This window comes from Akebia trifoliata, chromosome 10 (genome assembly GCF_017979445.1).
Source record: "Akebia trifoliata isolate Shusen 1 chromosome 10, ASM1797944v1, whole genome shotgun sequence".
NCBI lineage: Eukaryota > Viridiplantae > Streptophyta > Magnoliopsida > Ranunculales > Lardizabalaceae > Akebia > Akebia trifoliata.
In genome coordinates this window covers 30,116,282-30,132,135 of record NC_141384.1, presented here as the reverse complement: position 1 = coordinate 30,132,135, position 15,854 = coordinate 30,116,282, and the positions used below count along the sequence as shown (strand labels likewise).

Here is a 15,854-nt window from a genome sequence, read left to right as displayed (position 1 = left end):
CGAATTTAAAATTGAATTTGTTGTGTTTGAATCCTTGGAGTAGATCCAAATTTAAAGATTTAATGCCCTTTGACCCTACTTAGATATCATATTGATCTAATCATAGATCCATGGAGAACCAAAATGTTATATTATTTTGATTTAAGTTTCTTAAAATATTCTTTTTATTTATTATTATTATTATTATTATTATTATTATTATTATTATGTGTAATGATTTTCACCCCCACCCCACCCCATCACAGAGTAGATTAGTTGCATCCGGATACGTATGATTATAAATCTTTTTCTCGTGTATCCCGAGGCAACTAATCTATGATTTTGTGATGATGGCGCATGTCAGAGGGTTCTTTTTTTTTTCATTTCTATAATATTGATTCTTATAAAACGAAATAGTTAGAATGGTAAAATATAACAAAATTATAAACTTGCAAAAAAAAAAACGTAAAACTAGGCAAAAATATCGAAGGGCCTAGAATTAATCCAGTTTGACCCGTATCAAATAATTTGGATGGGTCGGATCCCATTTCAGTGTACGCAAAAGGAAAAAAATCTGGATCTGAATGTGGATATATTTAGATTTGACCCATTTTATTACCCACCAAAATCTAGTTAAAATCAGATGATATATTCTTTAAAACTTAGCCTAGTTTTGGAATGGTTTAAATATTTTCATTTTCATCTTATAAAAATATAGAATAATGATTTTTCTGACAGCCCCTCTGACATTCGCCCCCATCACAAAATCATAGATAATTTGCTTCGGGATACACAATCATAAATCTTTTTATTGTGCATCCTGAGGCAAATGATCTACGGTTCTATGATGGGAGTGTATGTCAAAGGGGGGGCATCATACCATTTCTCACTTACGAGGCCTTCGTCCAAGATTCCCATACCAAAATAAAACTGGTTGAAGGATCATTACGCTAGGGAGATTAACTGAACGAAATATAGATTAAAATCAAAAGACCAAAAAAAAAAAAAAAACAAAGATTTTCTATCCATCCGAACAAGTACTTGGTATAGAAAAAGAGGGGGGGAATGATTCATATAGAATCCTTATTCAATCTCTAAAAGATGGAAGTAAGGAAGCAAACTTGCATTAGTCAAATAACATAAAGTAACCATTACATTTCCAATCCCTAATCTAATTCATTAACTTCAAACAAATGAAGAATAAATAATATCAGGCTTCTTTTATCCAATCTCAACAATGTTGTATACAAATCGATACAAGCTTCTCTAAGTACCTATTACAAAATCTTCAGCCCCTCTTCAATGAGAGACCCACTCTTTTCCCTTTCACGCAAAATTTCCCGCTGCCTTCTAACTGCACCCACAAAACACAAATAAGTCGTAATGACAGAATTTATTCCTCTAACATTCATATTTACAATCATTCATTGAGAACATTCATAAAATTTTCATAATTCAATGCTTTTATTCTTCTTTCCAGCTGAAACATATTCACCCCATCTAGTCAAAGAGTCAGGTTAGGTTGACTAAGAGATTTCAAATCTTTGCTATAAGGGTCGTGAGCTCACAATGTGGTGTCCAAAAACATAATCCGATGCCACGGGGTTGTAGAGGACAAATTTTAACAACTTTGAAAAGAAAAAAAATTCCCTGAAAACCCCATCTCCACTCAGAATGGCTACTGGACAAGAGACGAACCCGGCATAAGCCTTCCAAACATATCTGAAACAAGGGTTTGGTGGTTTTTCAGATACTCAGATGAAAGGAACAACAGTGTTCGATCACTATGAACATAGAAAAGATACAAACATTTGAATGCATGCCCTCAAGTGCTCTTCAACAAGCAACCAGTAGTATAGACCTCATCTAGATTTGGGTGATCACATAGTTGTTTGAATATTTTTTCTTTTTCAAGTCTAAGGAAAGTGCTTTTCTTTAGTTAAAGGAAATAATGTTTAGAGTAACAAGTCAGAAGGCGCCCCATCTGCACCCCTAATGGATTAAAGACTAATACAGATTATTCTTTTTAGAATAATGATTTTTCTGACACCCCCCTCTGACATACACCCCCCCATCACAGAACCGTAGATCATTAGCATCAGGATACACAGAACCATAAATCATTTCTTGTGTATCCCGAGACAAATGATCTACAGTTCTGTGATGGGGGCATATGTCAGAGGGGGTGTCAGATTATAACGACCCTTCTTTTTATTCTTGTAATAAATACAAATAGAGAAAGGTAGAAAAGCTCCTAAAATTATATTTTCCAAAATGCCATTGTATTCAGCTAGAGATAAGTTTGCATAAATGTACAAATAAAGGAAAAAAAGCAGCAGCGCTATGGCAGACAACAGAAGCAGAATCTATTAACGAGAAGGGAGAAAAAGGAAAGAAAGAAACAACTGCTTGTGAGACTCCCAAAATTACTTGATGCAAACTTAAACAATCGTTTCGAGGTATTTGGAGAATCATACCTTTCTCTTCAAGTATGAGAGAGAATCCCTCTTTGAAGAGAAGCCAGAGAACATAGAAGGCGAATGTGCCTCAATAAGTACTTTAAGCTGCCTCAGCTTAAGTGACTCATCAGGAATCTGCATTAAGCATTGAGTCAGTGGAGAGTATCAACTAACAACTTTAAAAGGCCTACAATCTTAAGAGAATCACCTGGCGAAGAAGCTGTTTACATAGCTTTTTCAACTTTACTTTTGGTTCGTCGTTCTCTTCAATTTCTAGAACCTCACTATGTTTTCGCTTTTCTGGAGAACTAAGATCAGCAGATTTCTCGCCTTCACTGTCGCTAAAAGACGTTTTCTTTCCCTTCCAATTGGAGCCAGCTATTTTCTTCGTTCGGTCTTTGATGCCTAATCCTTGCTTTCCAGTTGTGGATTTTTCCTGCAGAGTAAACATGATTAGCATCAAAAGTTGTCCTTAACCAAGGTAATCTCATTTGTAGCCTAGTAAATATATTTTAGTTTCTTCTATACAAGATATCTCCGTCAAATCCGACATGATACCACTTTTAAAAATAAATCCTTCAATTACTGTATTTCTACTATTAGGGTTTTTTTTTTTTTTTTTTAACTTCCTTTCTTTATCTCATAGGTAACAAGGTGAACGCAGGGTTTTGATCCTGGGTCTCTTGTAATACAAAAACAAATTAGAAAATCTATAACTAGGGTCCTCAAGGTAAAAAAATATTTCTATTGGCGTAGAATATTTATTCAACCCCCAATAATTCGTCATATAAAATACAGCCCCATAAAAAAGGTTAATTATATACAATTGCGTGACAAACTCAAGCTCTAGCAAACTTAGCAAAGGTATGTACCAAAAGTTGAATGCATCCAAGGAGCCAAATGTGCTCTATTATCATTTGCAAATGCCTCTTAGAATTTCGTCATTTCTGGTTGTCAAAATAGTGATTAAGCTTATTCAAAAACGCATAATGTCAGCTGAAATTAATAATTCACTCTCATCAAGAAACTAGCATAAAAAGAAATGCGTGCCTGTGCAACAAGTGCCTTTTGCACGTCCTACCATCTCATAAGTGGCTCTCTTTTTGTAAAGAGATGTATAAATCTATATCCAATGTTGCATTGATGAGGGTACCGAAACGGACATAGTATTGGACTCAGGAAACCCTGAAAAATAGGATACATTGGCCGGGAGATGAACCTTAAATAATCAATAACAAGCTAATTGTTTTCCAACAGTATGTTATAAGATTTGCATTGGATAGACAAGAAATACATATATGCAATGTTATATTTGCAGCATAAAAAACCTTCACTTGATTTTATAAGATATTTAAAATAAAATAAAAAGGGAGGGGGGGGGGGGGGGCAGCTTGCTAAAAAGACACTAAAAAAAAAAAAAAAAAACCAGAAATGAAATCACAATGTTTTCTAGGATGAAAGGAAAGAATACCTGGACAAGCTTATAAAGGTTCTCTTGATCTTCTTCAAAAAATGCGGTCCTCTTATCTGATGCAGGTGCTGCTTGAGAACTTTGCAGGGATTTCTCTGCTGTAGGTTGTGCTCCAAGAAAACCTCCGGAGACAAATCCTTGTTTATAGCCCCACCATTCTACTGAAACATCTTTCTCTTTATTTCCTGTCATAACAGGCAGAAGTTTCATTTCAGAAAAATACAATTTGATGAAAAGTAGTTAAAGCAGCAAATGGTGGAGCATCAAATGATCCCATCCAGAAATTAATGATCAAATTGATCGGAAGGCTGCCAATGGCGTTGGATGGCTTGGGTAAAATAGAGGTGATTTGGTGATTTTTCTTTTGTATAAGCTCTCACGGAATCTAGGGGATCACATGGATCTTCTTTTCCGACAAGATTTATACAGGACAATGAGTTCCATCCATCGTAGCTTTCTTTCTTTGAACAGCCCTTCACGATAAAAATTCCAGGGGACCATTTGATTAAACAGAAAAATATTGTAACTAATATGATCTTCCTATGTAAACGTAGTAGTGGAAGAGTTGATAATTTTCTTCTCCATTATCCCTTCACATCACACTTTTGGAAACTTTTTCTTTAGGGTTTGGTTTTATGATAGGTAATACCGAATAATTTGATTGATGCTCATTAAAAGTTAGGCCCTATTGTGGGAGGATTCTTCACTTTGCTTTTTGTTCGAGTGTTGAGAAATGGAGAAATAGCATGATATTTGAATATAACCACGAATATGAAGTCCAACATATAGAAAAGGTTAGTAATAAAAAAAATTATAGAAAAGGTTGAGCCAAAGTTCTTGTAATGCAATGTCAGTTCCTGGAAGAAGGATTCACCAAAATTTCATGGTGATGGTTTATAATGGGTGGATTCTTGACCTAATTAGAATTGGTAGGAATTATATCTGTGTAGCTTTAGGAATGCCAAAGGTCAAAGTCAGACTTGTAGCACATACAAACCCCCATAATGTTGTCAACTGAAAAACAATTTGGCTAGTTGAATGCCCGGACACAAGGAGCTAAGTAAGTAGGCAAACAAACCACTGCCAATACCAAGCACAAAGAGAAAATGTTGACTATGCTGACTATTCGACCATCTGGAAATGTAGACTGGCTTTGGTTCACCATTCACTTTAACAAAACTTGCTTACCTACATAAATATATTTCTATGTGGAATTTTGACTGCAATGAAACTACAAATGGAAGAACGGAACTTTCATAAAAGAAAACCAGTTTCTCAGGCAGTAGGATATCCCCAAAGCCTTATCCCAAAGATTAGGGAAAATAACTGAATTTCAACATAAATAGAAAAATAATACTTTTATGTATATTTATTTCAATTACCTTCAGAATGGTATGCATGAGACCCAAGTGCCTTTGTTGACTCTAATTCACCAGCTTGATCAAAGCCTACTCGCACATCCTCATTACTTGTTTGTGCATCCTCCTCTACCTTTTTGACCTGAAAATACCATAACATTATGAAGAGTAACTAAGAATCAACAGAATTTCAATCCACCAAAGAACTTGAAATTTCCATTTCGGTCTAGATAGCACTAAAAATTTCAGGGATTTTCTAGAAAACACTCTCTGATGCAGTCCTTTAAGATTAGACATATCTAGAGAAAATTGATAACAAAAGCACCTATTATAAAAAATAAAAATAAAAAGGTCAAATCATGCATCAATTGTTAACAATTTCATGCATCAATTGTTAACAATTTCATGCCTAAAACAGCTTGCAACCATGAATGGAGCACATATTAAGAGAGTAATAAAACCAGTAAACCACTCCAAATCCCTCAACAAAGATGAAGTTCTATCCATCACGTTTTGGGTTTCAAATTCTCAACAAACATATCACTCTACCTAAAACCAAATATTGGGGTTTGCAATATGAATCCTCTTTTTCAAGTCAACTCTACATTGAACCACCTATCTCAAGAAGAAGAAGAATAAAAGATGCATAAGCATTTTATATAATTTCACCCCACTAATAAATAAGGGTACACCATCCATGTTCTATATGACAATTTACAATGTTGGGACTTGGGAAGACGTGTTAGTTGTAGTTAGTGGTTGAAGTGCCAACTAAGTTGGTAAGACGTGTGGAAAGTTATTCCTACATCCTAGGTTCAAACCCCCTTGAACCAAACTTCACCTTGTTAAATACTAGCTCTTTACCCATAAAAAAGGTCAGTTTTTGAACCAAGGCCTATCGTATAAACTATCAACACTCGTGTATTTTACCAACCAAGCAAATCAGTACCTTCAACATAAGGACACAAATAACCACAAGATGTTACGAGTGAAATATATGTAAATTGACCCTTTCATCTATAACTTGAAATTTTACACACAAGAAGTATTACAAGTTTCTTACCTCAAAATAATATATGAAATTTTCAACTACATATGAAATTTTAACTTTTCAATACTACGACAACATTATAATGATGCATTAGTCAACATTCCACTTAAACACTATAAATCATTATCATTACATATAAAAGGGAATCATAAACCAAAAATTGTGTGGGTAAGACCCCAAGAATGTTTCGACTTACAAGAATACCCTCAAGATCCTTGGAAGAGTATGCATTGACAAGCTTCCCCCTCTCTCTTTTCTTGTATCTGATTGAAAAATTCCAAACAAACCAAAACGTGAACAACATAGAATATGATTTCTATTACAAAAACAATTTATAAACGAGTGGATGAAAATTTCTCAACCTCCCCTGTGGACGAGTAGCCTTAGCTACTTTATCCTGACTTTCTTTAGTTGTATCCGTCTCTTCCCCAACTTGAGAATCATCTTTCTCAATACCTATAAGTACAAAAAGATAATCCTTGTAAGACAATTTCACACTAAAATTGGGAGAATATAATATCGTTCTCATTTAACCTTACCTTCATCAACTTGATCCGCTACTTGCTGCCAATTACCATAAAAAGAATCTATATGAGCGATAATTCTATAACAACTATATCAAATATTATTTATTTGATTTTGCAAAACATAACGAATAAACATTATTACCACTTTCAATCTTTTGAGAATATCGTCGAATTGTGCCGTATCAAATGCCCAATTATTAATAGCTTTTTCTAAACCAACTCCTATTAGAAATATCAGAAACAACCCATTAAGCTAAAAGTTGTGACATTAAATTTGGGATTAAACAACAAAAAAATCCGGAAAAGAGAGAGAGAGAGAGAGAGAAAACCTGTAGTATCCTGTTTGTTTTTAACTTTGAGGTGACTCTTAATTCCTTGTTTGTCTTTCCCAAGTCCTTCGCCTTCTTCCCAACCCTAGAAATTCATGTATATATATTTGAAGATCAAAACATGGTGAATTTGAATCTTGGTAACATAAAAAAATCCGATTTTTAGGTGAAACTGAAACAAATCTAGGAAATGTTATTGGTTTTTGGTTGTTTGGGATGTTTTGAGGATTAGAGAGATTAATGGAAAGAAAGAGAAACCAACCATTTGTTTCATAAGGCGAAAGGCGGCGGACCTTCTTTCGATTCCTACATAACACAGAGGAGCTTCGGGTGCCGCCATCTTTCTCTCTCTCCTCTCTCTCGTTGTGTTCAAACTGTGTTTCAGAGAGAGAGAGAGAGAGAGAGAACAGAGAGGAGGAGAAGGTTTTACGAGACGAAGTCTTTAAAACAAGAAGAATTGTTACTGTGGTGCGCGATGTTCAGTTGGTGCGATGATTCATTAATTTTAGACCGTCGATGTACATGAGACTTCTAGGTTACCAATAGTGAAGTGCATTGATGTAACGGGAATTATATTATTTGTGTATCTAAGGGTATTTATAGGAAAATGTTAAAGTAACATTGAAAATGACATAGTGGGGGGACATTTTTTAAGTGGATGTGTGTTAGAACCATAGATACTTTTCATCAACCATGATGTCAATTTTAATGTTACTTACGACTTGATTTATATTTTGAGTCGGTATCTCGATGAAAAGCATCTATGGTTCTAACACACATCCATGTCAGAAATGTCCCTCCACGATGTACATGTCAATGTTACTCCAACATTATTCTTATATTTTTGTTGAATAATGTTAAAGTGACCTTAGGTTGGAATCTCGTATCGCATTTCTTGAGGTGAAAGTGTATGGGAACCATAAGTGATTTTTATCAAGATACGAGTGAAAAAGCATTTATGATTCCTATCTACTTTCACGTCAAGAAGTGCGATATGAGGTTCTAGCTTGAGGTCACTCCAGCATGACTCATTTTTGTTCAATGTGCATTTATGTAAATAAGTCAAAGTGAGAAAACATATTTGAAAGAGGTGAAGACAGAGAAGGGTGAATCCCCCTTTGTGTATATGTTGAAGGTGCAACTTAGCTAAGTTTATAAAGTCGTGTGGAGAGTTCATGCCATGGTTTTAAAACTTGTTTTGATATCTCGTCTCATCCGTGAACGAGACCAAGTCGTCTCAGATGAGTTTTTCGATACGTTTGAGACGTCTCGTTCAACAATGAGAAAAATGAGCGTGAGTTTTAAATCTCATTCAATACATTGACTTGTCTACCCTGTCTTGTTGATGGACGATATCAAGATGTATCGGACGAGATTTAAAACCATGGTTCATGTTGACATCCAACCACCTTCCTTGGCTAACAAAAAGATACTATATATTTAATGGAGGATGATAAAAAAAATCAAGTGTTCATAATTCATAAATAATCTATTTAATTATATAATAAATGTGTGATAATGAAAATTTAATGTGATAAAAAATTAAAAATGGCCTTTGAATTCACTAAATAACTTAGAACAGATGAAGATAAGGGAAGAAAAAAAATGAGTGGGGATCCATAGACTCATGAAAAGATAACTCATGTTGATTCACAATCTTGATTACAAGAAATCAAATGATTGAGATAAATCTTTGGGATATTAGAAATGTGATGGATTCTTAAGATACATATTTTATCTCAATTGTTGGATTTCATATTTACATGATAGGGATTGTGCGAGAACATATAAGTTTTCTTTCCACGAGTTTATCGATCCCAACGTATAAAAATATTTAAAAATATTCCCCCAAAGTTTTACTTATTTTATTTCATTTCAAAACTCCCCCAACAAACCACAAAAAAATTAATATCCATTTCATTCTTAAAAAAAAAACATGATAAAAACAAGGATTGCCAACTTTGAATAGGAGATATCTCAAGTCTCCAAGGGAATTCTCTTTTCAATTTTCTTGGTCATAATTCTGTTAATCATAGATGACATAAATAGAGTTTTAAATATTATTGATTTACAAGCCATAAAAGTAAATCCATATGATAGGAAGAGTCGTGATTTTTTAACTCCCCCTCTACCCTCCTGATGTGGTAAGTGAGAATCATAGATATTTCTCGGGATACACAAATACACATATTTAAGGGTATGTGTAATTGTGTATCTTTAGAAAAAATCTATGGTTTTAAGCACATGTCATGTGAGGAGAGTAGAGGGGAAGTCAATTGATCATTATTCTAATAGGAATAACTTATCCAGATGATTTTCTCTGATGATTAATTTTTGAGTGATCTCAACGGGGGACATACGAGAGACATCTTGACGTGGTGGCGCACGCATGCATGTATATGCGTCTCTCCGAAATATAAGTAAAACATATCTACGGACATACGCGCACCATCCTCCACTGAGGTTACTCTAGCACGACTCCTCTTTAATAGGTCTTCAATGAAATGGACCTAATATAGGTGGCTCCTATTGGCAAATAAAATATGAGTCGTGATAATTTGACTATCCCCCGTGGTACACTCAATCGACTCTCCTGATGTGACAAGCTCGGGAAGCATAGATTTGTACGTCTTGGAATGCACATTTTTATGGGAAAGTGAAGTTTTGTATCTACGATTCTCAAACTTGTCACGTCAAGAGAGTTGATTTAGTGTGCCACGTGGGACAGTCAAATTATCACGATTCATAAAAATATACATGATAGGTATGGTGTCCAACACCAAACTTTTGCTCAACTTTATTTCTAGGGTCCCTATCCGTGGCCAACAGTTTGGCAAACATTTTGGCAAACACTTTTTCAAAACATGGGTTAGAGGTCTTGGAATGGGCTGATTTTTGGTGAGGATGATCTCTACGGTGAGGAGATCATCCTCACCAAAAATCAGCTCATTCCAAAACTTCTAGCCCCATTTTACAAGTTGAAAAATCGTGAACCGTCCATTTTTTGTAAACCATTTTTAATGAGGTTAGAAGTTTTGGAATGGGCTGATTTTTTGTGATGATGATCTCCTCACCATAGAGATCATCCTCACCAAAAATCAGCCCATTCCAAGACCTCTAACTCATGTTTTGAAAAATGTGTTTGCCAAAATGTTTGCCAAACTGTTGGCCATTGAACGCTACTCTTATTTCTAAGTATTCGAAGATAACTATAGAGGACTGTTTGGTAATTTTGAAGCGATCGGTTCTCTGCCACCGCAGTTAACCTAACTGGAGTAACTGGAAACAGCGGTGTCTCTGTATTATTTCGCTTTTTCTTCAACAAAATCTATTTTTTACTAAAAATAAAATCTCTCTCTCTCTCAATTCTCAAACAAATTTTATGGGGTCTCTGTTTGGCGACTGGCCTTCAATCGATCCTCACAACTTCAGCCAACTCCGACCCTCTGATCCTACCAATCCTTCTGTAAGTCTTTTTTTTTTTTTTTTTTAACGAAATTTTTTCTAATTGATGTTCAATTTTTTCTTTTATTTGATCTCGACTTGATTCCTCTTTTATTGATATCTGCACAATCAAAGAAGCTTTTTCTCTGTTGAATTATGTGATAAACTGGAATTTTTTTTAATTATTTATGCGTTCTCTCTCTTCATATATAATCAGGGTTTTATTGGGTCTCTTAGTTCTATAATTTCCAGGCATTATTTGCTAAACTATAGATTCGAATCTCAAATTCTTTCAAAATTAAGTATAATTATAATCTTAATTTGAGTGGGTAGGAATGATTGGTTGAATGAACCATTTTCCTCTATTCAATTCTATCCAAAATCAAGCCTTTTGTTAATGATTGGTCTTTCTATCTCTATATAGAACCTTCAACTTGCACGTTCTTCCAAACTATGGGTATTATTGTCCTTTTTTATGGGTTTGCTGGACTTGTATTTGAACCCATCACCTCAAAGTTGTTTTGCAATGTGTCAAACCAACCGAGCTATGGGTTAGAGCCCTAGTATTGGTCTTTGTTGTGCATGACTAAACCATCTTAATTGAATTCGAGTTTCTCTCTTAGTGGGTCTACTCCTACATTTTATCCTACACGCTCACTTTTTGTTTTTTTTTTCAATTTGCGGTCTTACCTCTCATTTTTTTGATCATCCCCATTTCTGCTATACTTGATTTATGAACCTGTTTCCTGATTACCCAACCTTTGGCTCTGTAAAGTATAGTCGGTCTTATTGCTTTCATGTAGAATGCTTATGTTGTTTTGATTGAAATGGGTTCATCCATATCTTTACTTTTATAATGAGAGAAGGCGGAGTAGGAGTGGTTCCACACCAAAACTTGGACCCTACAAGTTCCCCCACTTTTTCGTTTAAATTTAAAACAATCAGGGTTATTTTGGTCAAACATCAAGAAAATTGCAATCCCATGCTCTATAATCATGTCGTTTAGTTTTCAAAATTATAAAAATATCATTTTTATTATGTAATCTTCATACTTCTTTTAATTAATATTTTAAATTACAAATGGGCCCTTACGATACATGTGCATTTGCACGTGCCACCTTCTATTACATATTTTAAAAGGTTTTTGCATTGAAAGCAAAGAAAGCCCCTTGAAATTCTCTTCCATCATCTCTATTATGTCCATTGGTGGTAAATTGCATGTTTTATGATTTTCAGTTTAGTTTGTTGAGTTTCTTTTCTTTGCTATATGGCGTACATCTATGTCAATATTCTCTCAGTGATATCTGATAAAGCATGGAAAATTAGTGTGGATCACTAATTCTGAACCAATTAGGGAAATATTCCGGTCAAATTCAGAAACCTTGGGTTGTCATGTCTTCAGCATGGTACTTCAAAAATGTTGTTATAATTTCAACAGAGGTTACATCCTATGAAATCAATTTTTCATATGACGTTTCTTTAAATTAAGGGATGATTTCTCGAATGGATAGACAAGTTTCAGGACTTATTAGAAATTAAGTTTCATTCTTTTAGTTAATGGTGGTTTGTTTTTTCACTGGTGGGCTCTCTAAGAATTTAGAATTATCTTACTGTGATATTGATAGTTGGCTTTTATTCAATGGTTGTTTATTTTCTAAAGGATCATCTATGCAGTCTTGTAATGATCTTAGTTTTTTCTTATATTTAACAAAGAGATATTCATAAATTGATAAGATATTTTATTACTATTACTATCATATTATTTCTTTCATCCTGGTTCCTGAATTTAGTTTTCCTGTATGACTTCAGAAAATAACACCTGTCACCTATCATCCTACTCATAGTCGGACTGTTCCACCACCAAATCAAGGTAAGTAGATTCCTTCTGCCTATTGAGGATTCTAGTATTAGTTTGTATTCTTTTTCAACACTTTTTCTAGTGATAGACGAGAAAATTAAAGAAACGTGACGGAGTTGAGGGGTTATTTTTAGAGGCTTAAGATTAGCTAAAATGAAGACAAGAAAGTCTTTAATAGCATGTGGAATTCCAATAGCTAAAATGATTTTTTTTTCTTTTTTCTTCTCTTCATTTACATATATATATATATATATATGGGTTGGGTTCCGTAGACACATAAAGCTACTCATAAAGCTACAATGTTTTTGTCTTATATGGTTAAAAAGGTTCGGAATGGGCTGATTTTTTGTGAGGATGATCTCTGTGGTGAGGGGATCATCCTTGCAAAAAATCATTCCATTCCAAAACTACTAACCCCATCGAAAGTGATTTTACAAAAATTGGACGGTCTAAAATTTTTCAACTTGTAAACATGGGGCTAGAAGTTTCATAATGGGCTGATTTTTGGCAAGGATGATCTCCTCACCATAGAGATCATCCTGACAAAAAATCAGCCCATTCCAAACATTTTTGCCCATATAAGACAAAACGCGTTGTAGCTTTATGAGTAGCTTTATGTGTATACGGATCCTGATCCTATATATATATATATATAATGCTTTTTCTCTCTTTATATGTAGGACTCTTTAATATTCTAATTTTCCATAACCCTAATAGTTGGAAACCCTAGCCCTAATCCTTAGAAAAACCTTATTAATGAATATCTGAAAAAGGAAAGTATAAACCAGAAATTATACGAATAACAGTTTAAGAAATTTTATTGAAGAAAAAAGTATGGTGGAAATTAAGGATAGCTTCCGGTATACAAGGATTGAGGGGAAGAGATAGCTTCCTATTACACAAAGATTGAGGGCTTTCCCCATCCTTGTCCAAATCATTCGCATGTCTATACATGGGTAAATACCATATTCTTCTTTTTGTGGAGTTCTCTAATCTTCTCCAAAGTATTTGGAAGTGCCTATTCAAATGGATGGATGCCCAAGCTATAACTTTTTTTTTTTTTTAATCTATCATGGGTATGTGAGACTAATCCCATGGTCACATGCACCGCCCCCTTGGAAAGTCCTACGTGCAACTGGTTGAGTCGAGGTTCAATTGGACCCTGAAGGGTGGCCCCAAGGAATTCATTGCTTCGTGGAGTTTCAAACACTTGACCTCCCTTCCTGAGGAGCTTATCAAGGCTCGGATACCCAAGTTATAACATTCTTCAAATTTCTTTTCACAACCAAACACCCAATTTTATTATGTGCCAATAACCTGTAGGAATTCGAGGTAAATATTAATTCACTAAGTGTCTTTCTATCCCAACCATGAGACTCATGACCGATATTAACTTGTATACATAACTTTTTACTGAGATTGTGGGATAAAATGTGGAAACCACGATATCCACTTAGTTGTGATATCCAATTCTTATATATATATTTTATTTGCCTAACAGCTCTATGTTCTTTTGGCAGTAATATCAAACGAAGCCACAAATATTCTTTTGAGACAGTTCTATCAACGTGCCGAAGAGAAGGTCTAATTTCTTTACTTCTTAGCAATATTATTTAGTGTGGGCATGTACATATATGCTATCTTTCCTTTATTCTGAGCTTCTTACAGGCTTCTCTTCTTCAGTTGAGACCAAAAAGAGCTGCCCCTGAACATCTCATCCCAGAACATGGATGCAAGCAACCTAAGGGTTCTTTTGGAGATACTTCAAACTAAGGCTTGTTTTTTTAAGAGGTCCATTTTTCCTTGAATTCATTCACACCATTGTCTCGACGATGTATTGAATCTATTTAAGTTGTGTGCTTACTTGTAGATTGGACATTATATATCATAATGTAGTAAATACAGGGGAGGGGAGCTTGAGAAGCATCCCTATAACAAGTAGTGAGAGATAGTGTATGATCGATGTGCTTGACATTTGTTCTTGTACTGACTTTTCTTTATTCTATATTGGTGTGTAAGATCAATATGACCTTACATGACATACAAAATGCAACTGAGCTATGGACAGCGGTGAGTCAAAGTGTTTCAATCTAAAGTCATGTCTGTTATTAATTTGAGTTGATTGCATATTCGTTCTCTTGACTCTAAAGTTGGGTTAGGTAAAATATTTGGGCTGGTTAAACAAATCTTATTCTTCTGTTCAATTTTGTTTAAACTTTAAATTCATATCTTATTTTAATTCAAGTGTGTTTATATCTTGTTGAGTTTCACATTACTTCAATATATGATCTTTTTATGCTTCTTTTTCATCAATAATTTATTACGTAATCTTTGTGGTGCAGATGAACATATTATCTTAATTGATTTTCTCTTAATTTGTCAAACGTTTGCCAGGACACTTCCCAGCCGGTGCCCCTAAACCTTCAGACATGTTTGAACATCATGTTCTTGACTCTCTGGTTTCACTCTCCCTCACCAATGTATATTTATTTTCGATACCAAGCTTCACCCATTGTTGGTAAAATGAGTTGGGGAAAGTATCAAGTCGGTCATGTCCAAAGCCAAAATTCCTATTTGAGTCATGTTTTTAATTTTTTATTTATTAAAGGTATGTTTTTAAAATATTTATCAAAAGTACCTGATATACGGATCAACCCTTGCCATGCTAGAGCATCTCCAGCGACATATCAAATTTTGGTGGCAATTCTAAAAGAGTCCTGATTTTCTAACTACCCCTCTACTCTCCTGACGTGACATGTGCATAGAACCATAGATTTCCTTGGGATACACAATTACATATATTTATAGGGATATGTAGTTGTGTATATTGAGGAAAATATATGGTTCTGTGCACATGCCACGGCACGAGGGAGTATGTCGTGGGGGAGTTCGTTTATCATTATTCATTTTAAAATTTGGAACAACCTCCCATAAATGTTCTTCAATGCAAGTGTCAAATGTTCTCTAAAAAATGGAATATGTTAAAATCGATGTTATATTTAGCATTGATTTTAGAACATCTCAATATTTGCTTACGTGTCTTTTAGGCTATAAAAAATGTCTCTTGATTTATTATTTTGACCAAATTGTCATCCAAAAAATATATACTTTCATTTTTAGAAAAAATATTGGAGAGGCGAATGTCAAATATAATATTTTTGCACATTATTACCTCAAGAAAATGAAATTAAGAGAGGTTAATATAACATAACTATAACTGTTGGAGTTGGTTTTACAGTTTTAATATTCTTGTGAACATTAAATTATAAAGATCATGTTTTTTTTTCTCTACAAAATTAAAAAAAATATATGGTTTAGGTTTATTAGACCTTAAATAAAGGTTAATTCAGCTATATATATTTTAAAAAGTTTATTTGT

General features: G+C 34.3%; 2 protein-coding genes across 5 annotated transcripts; one reads left to right on the top strand and one right to left on the bottom strand.

The window, feature by feature from the left end:
• Nucleotides 1-1,087: 1,087 nt before the first annotated feature.
• LOC147393760 (D111/G-patch domain-containing protein) lies at nucleotides 1,088-7,596 on the bottom strand. The gene is made up of 11 exons (XM_086456308.1): nucleotides 7,437-7,596; nucleotides 7,175-7,259; nucleotides 6,988-7,067; nucleotides 6,858-6,882; nucleotides 6,681-6,774; nucleotides 6,515-6,581; nucleotides 5,292-5,409; nucleotides 3,910-4,094; nucleotides 2,647-2,874; nucleotides 2,457-2,573; nucleotides 1,088-1,333 (listed from the first exon to the last, which is right to left on the bottom strand). The coding sequence occupies exons 1-11, from the start codon at nucleotides 7,512-7,514 to the stop codon at nucleotides 1,268-1,270; spliced, it is 1,143 nt and encodes a 380-aa protein (XP_086312434.1). The 5' UTR covers nucleotides 7,515-7,596; the 3' UTR covers nucleotides 1,088-1,267.
• A 2,780-nt stretch (nucleotides 7,597-10,376) lies between these two features.
• On the top strand, nucleotides 10,377-15,763 carry LOC147393759 (DET1 complexing ubiquitin ligase). Of its 4 annotated transcripts, none has more exons than XM_086455813.1 (5): nucleotides 10,377-10,640; nucleotides 12,428-12,488; nucleotides 13,997-14,058; nucleotides 14,145-14,267; nucleotides 14,871-15,763. In XM_086455813.1, exons 1-4 carry the CDS (start codon nucleotides 10,557-10,559, stop codon nucleotides 14,247-14,249), a joined length of 312 nt encoding a protein of 103 aa, XP_086311939.1. In that variant the 5' UTR covers nucleotides 10,377-10,556; the 3' UTR covers nucleotides 14,250-14,267; nucleotides 14,871-15,763. The 4 variants fall into 4 exon arrangements, with proteins under 4 accessions (XP_086311939.1, XP_086311938.1, XP_086311942.1 ...); XM_086455816.1 differs by having other exon boundaries at nucleotides 10,382-10,640; nucleotides 14,160-14,267; nucleotides 14,871-15,744; XM_086455812.1 differs by lacking the exon at nucleotides 14,871-15,763 and having other exon boundaries at nucleotides 10,380-10,640; nucleotides 14,145-14,571.
• Nucleotides 15,764-15,854: the final 91 nt, after the last annotated feature.

What these genes read in the sequence shown, in the direction of transcription:
- LOC147393760 (XM_086456308.1), bottom strand. Translation starts at nt 7,514, where the DNA reads ATGGCGGCACCCGAAGCTCCTCTGTGTTATGTAGGAATCGAAAGAAGG. An exon ending in TTCGCCTTATGAAACAAATG is followed by an intron (nt 7,260 to 7,436) that starts GTTGGTTTCTCT and finishes ATGAATTTCTAG; the next exon opens with GGTTGGGAAGAAGGCGAAGG. An exon ending in GCTACTCGTCCACAGGGGAG is followed by an intron (nt 6,582 to 6,680) that starts GTTGAGAAATTT and finishes TTTTTCAATCAG; the next exon opens with ATACAAGAAAAGAGAGAGGG.
- LOC147393759 (XM_086455813.1), top strand. Translation starts at nt 10,557, where the DNA reads ATGGGGTCTCTGTTTGGCGACTGGCCTTCAATCGATCCTCACAACTTC. An exon ending in TGTTCCACCACCAAATCAAG is followed by an intron (nt 12,489 to 13,996) that starts GTAAGTAGATTC and finishes TTCTTTTGGCAG; the next exon opens with TAATATCAAACGAAGCCACA. An exon ending in ATCAACGTGCCGAAGAGAAG is followed by an intron (nt 14,059 to 14,144) that starts GTCTAATTTCTT and finishes AGCTTCTTACAG; the next exon opens with GCTTCTCTTCTTCAGTTGAG.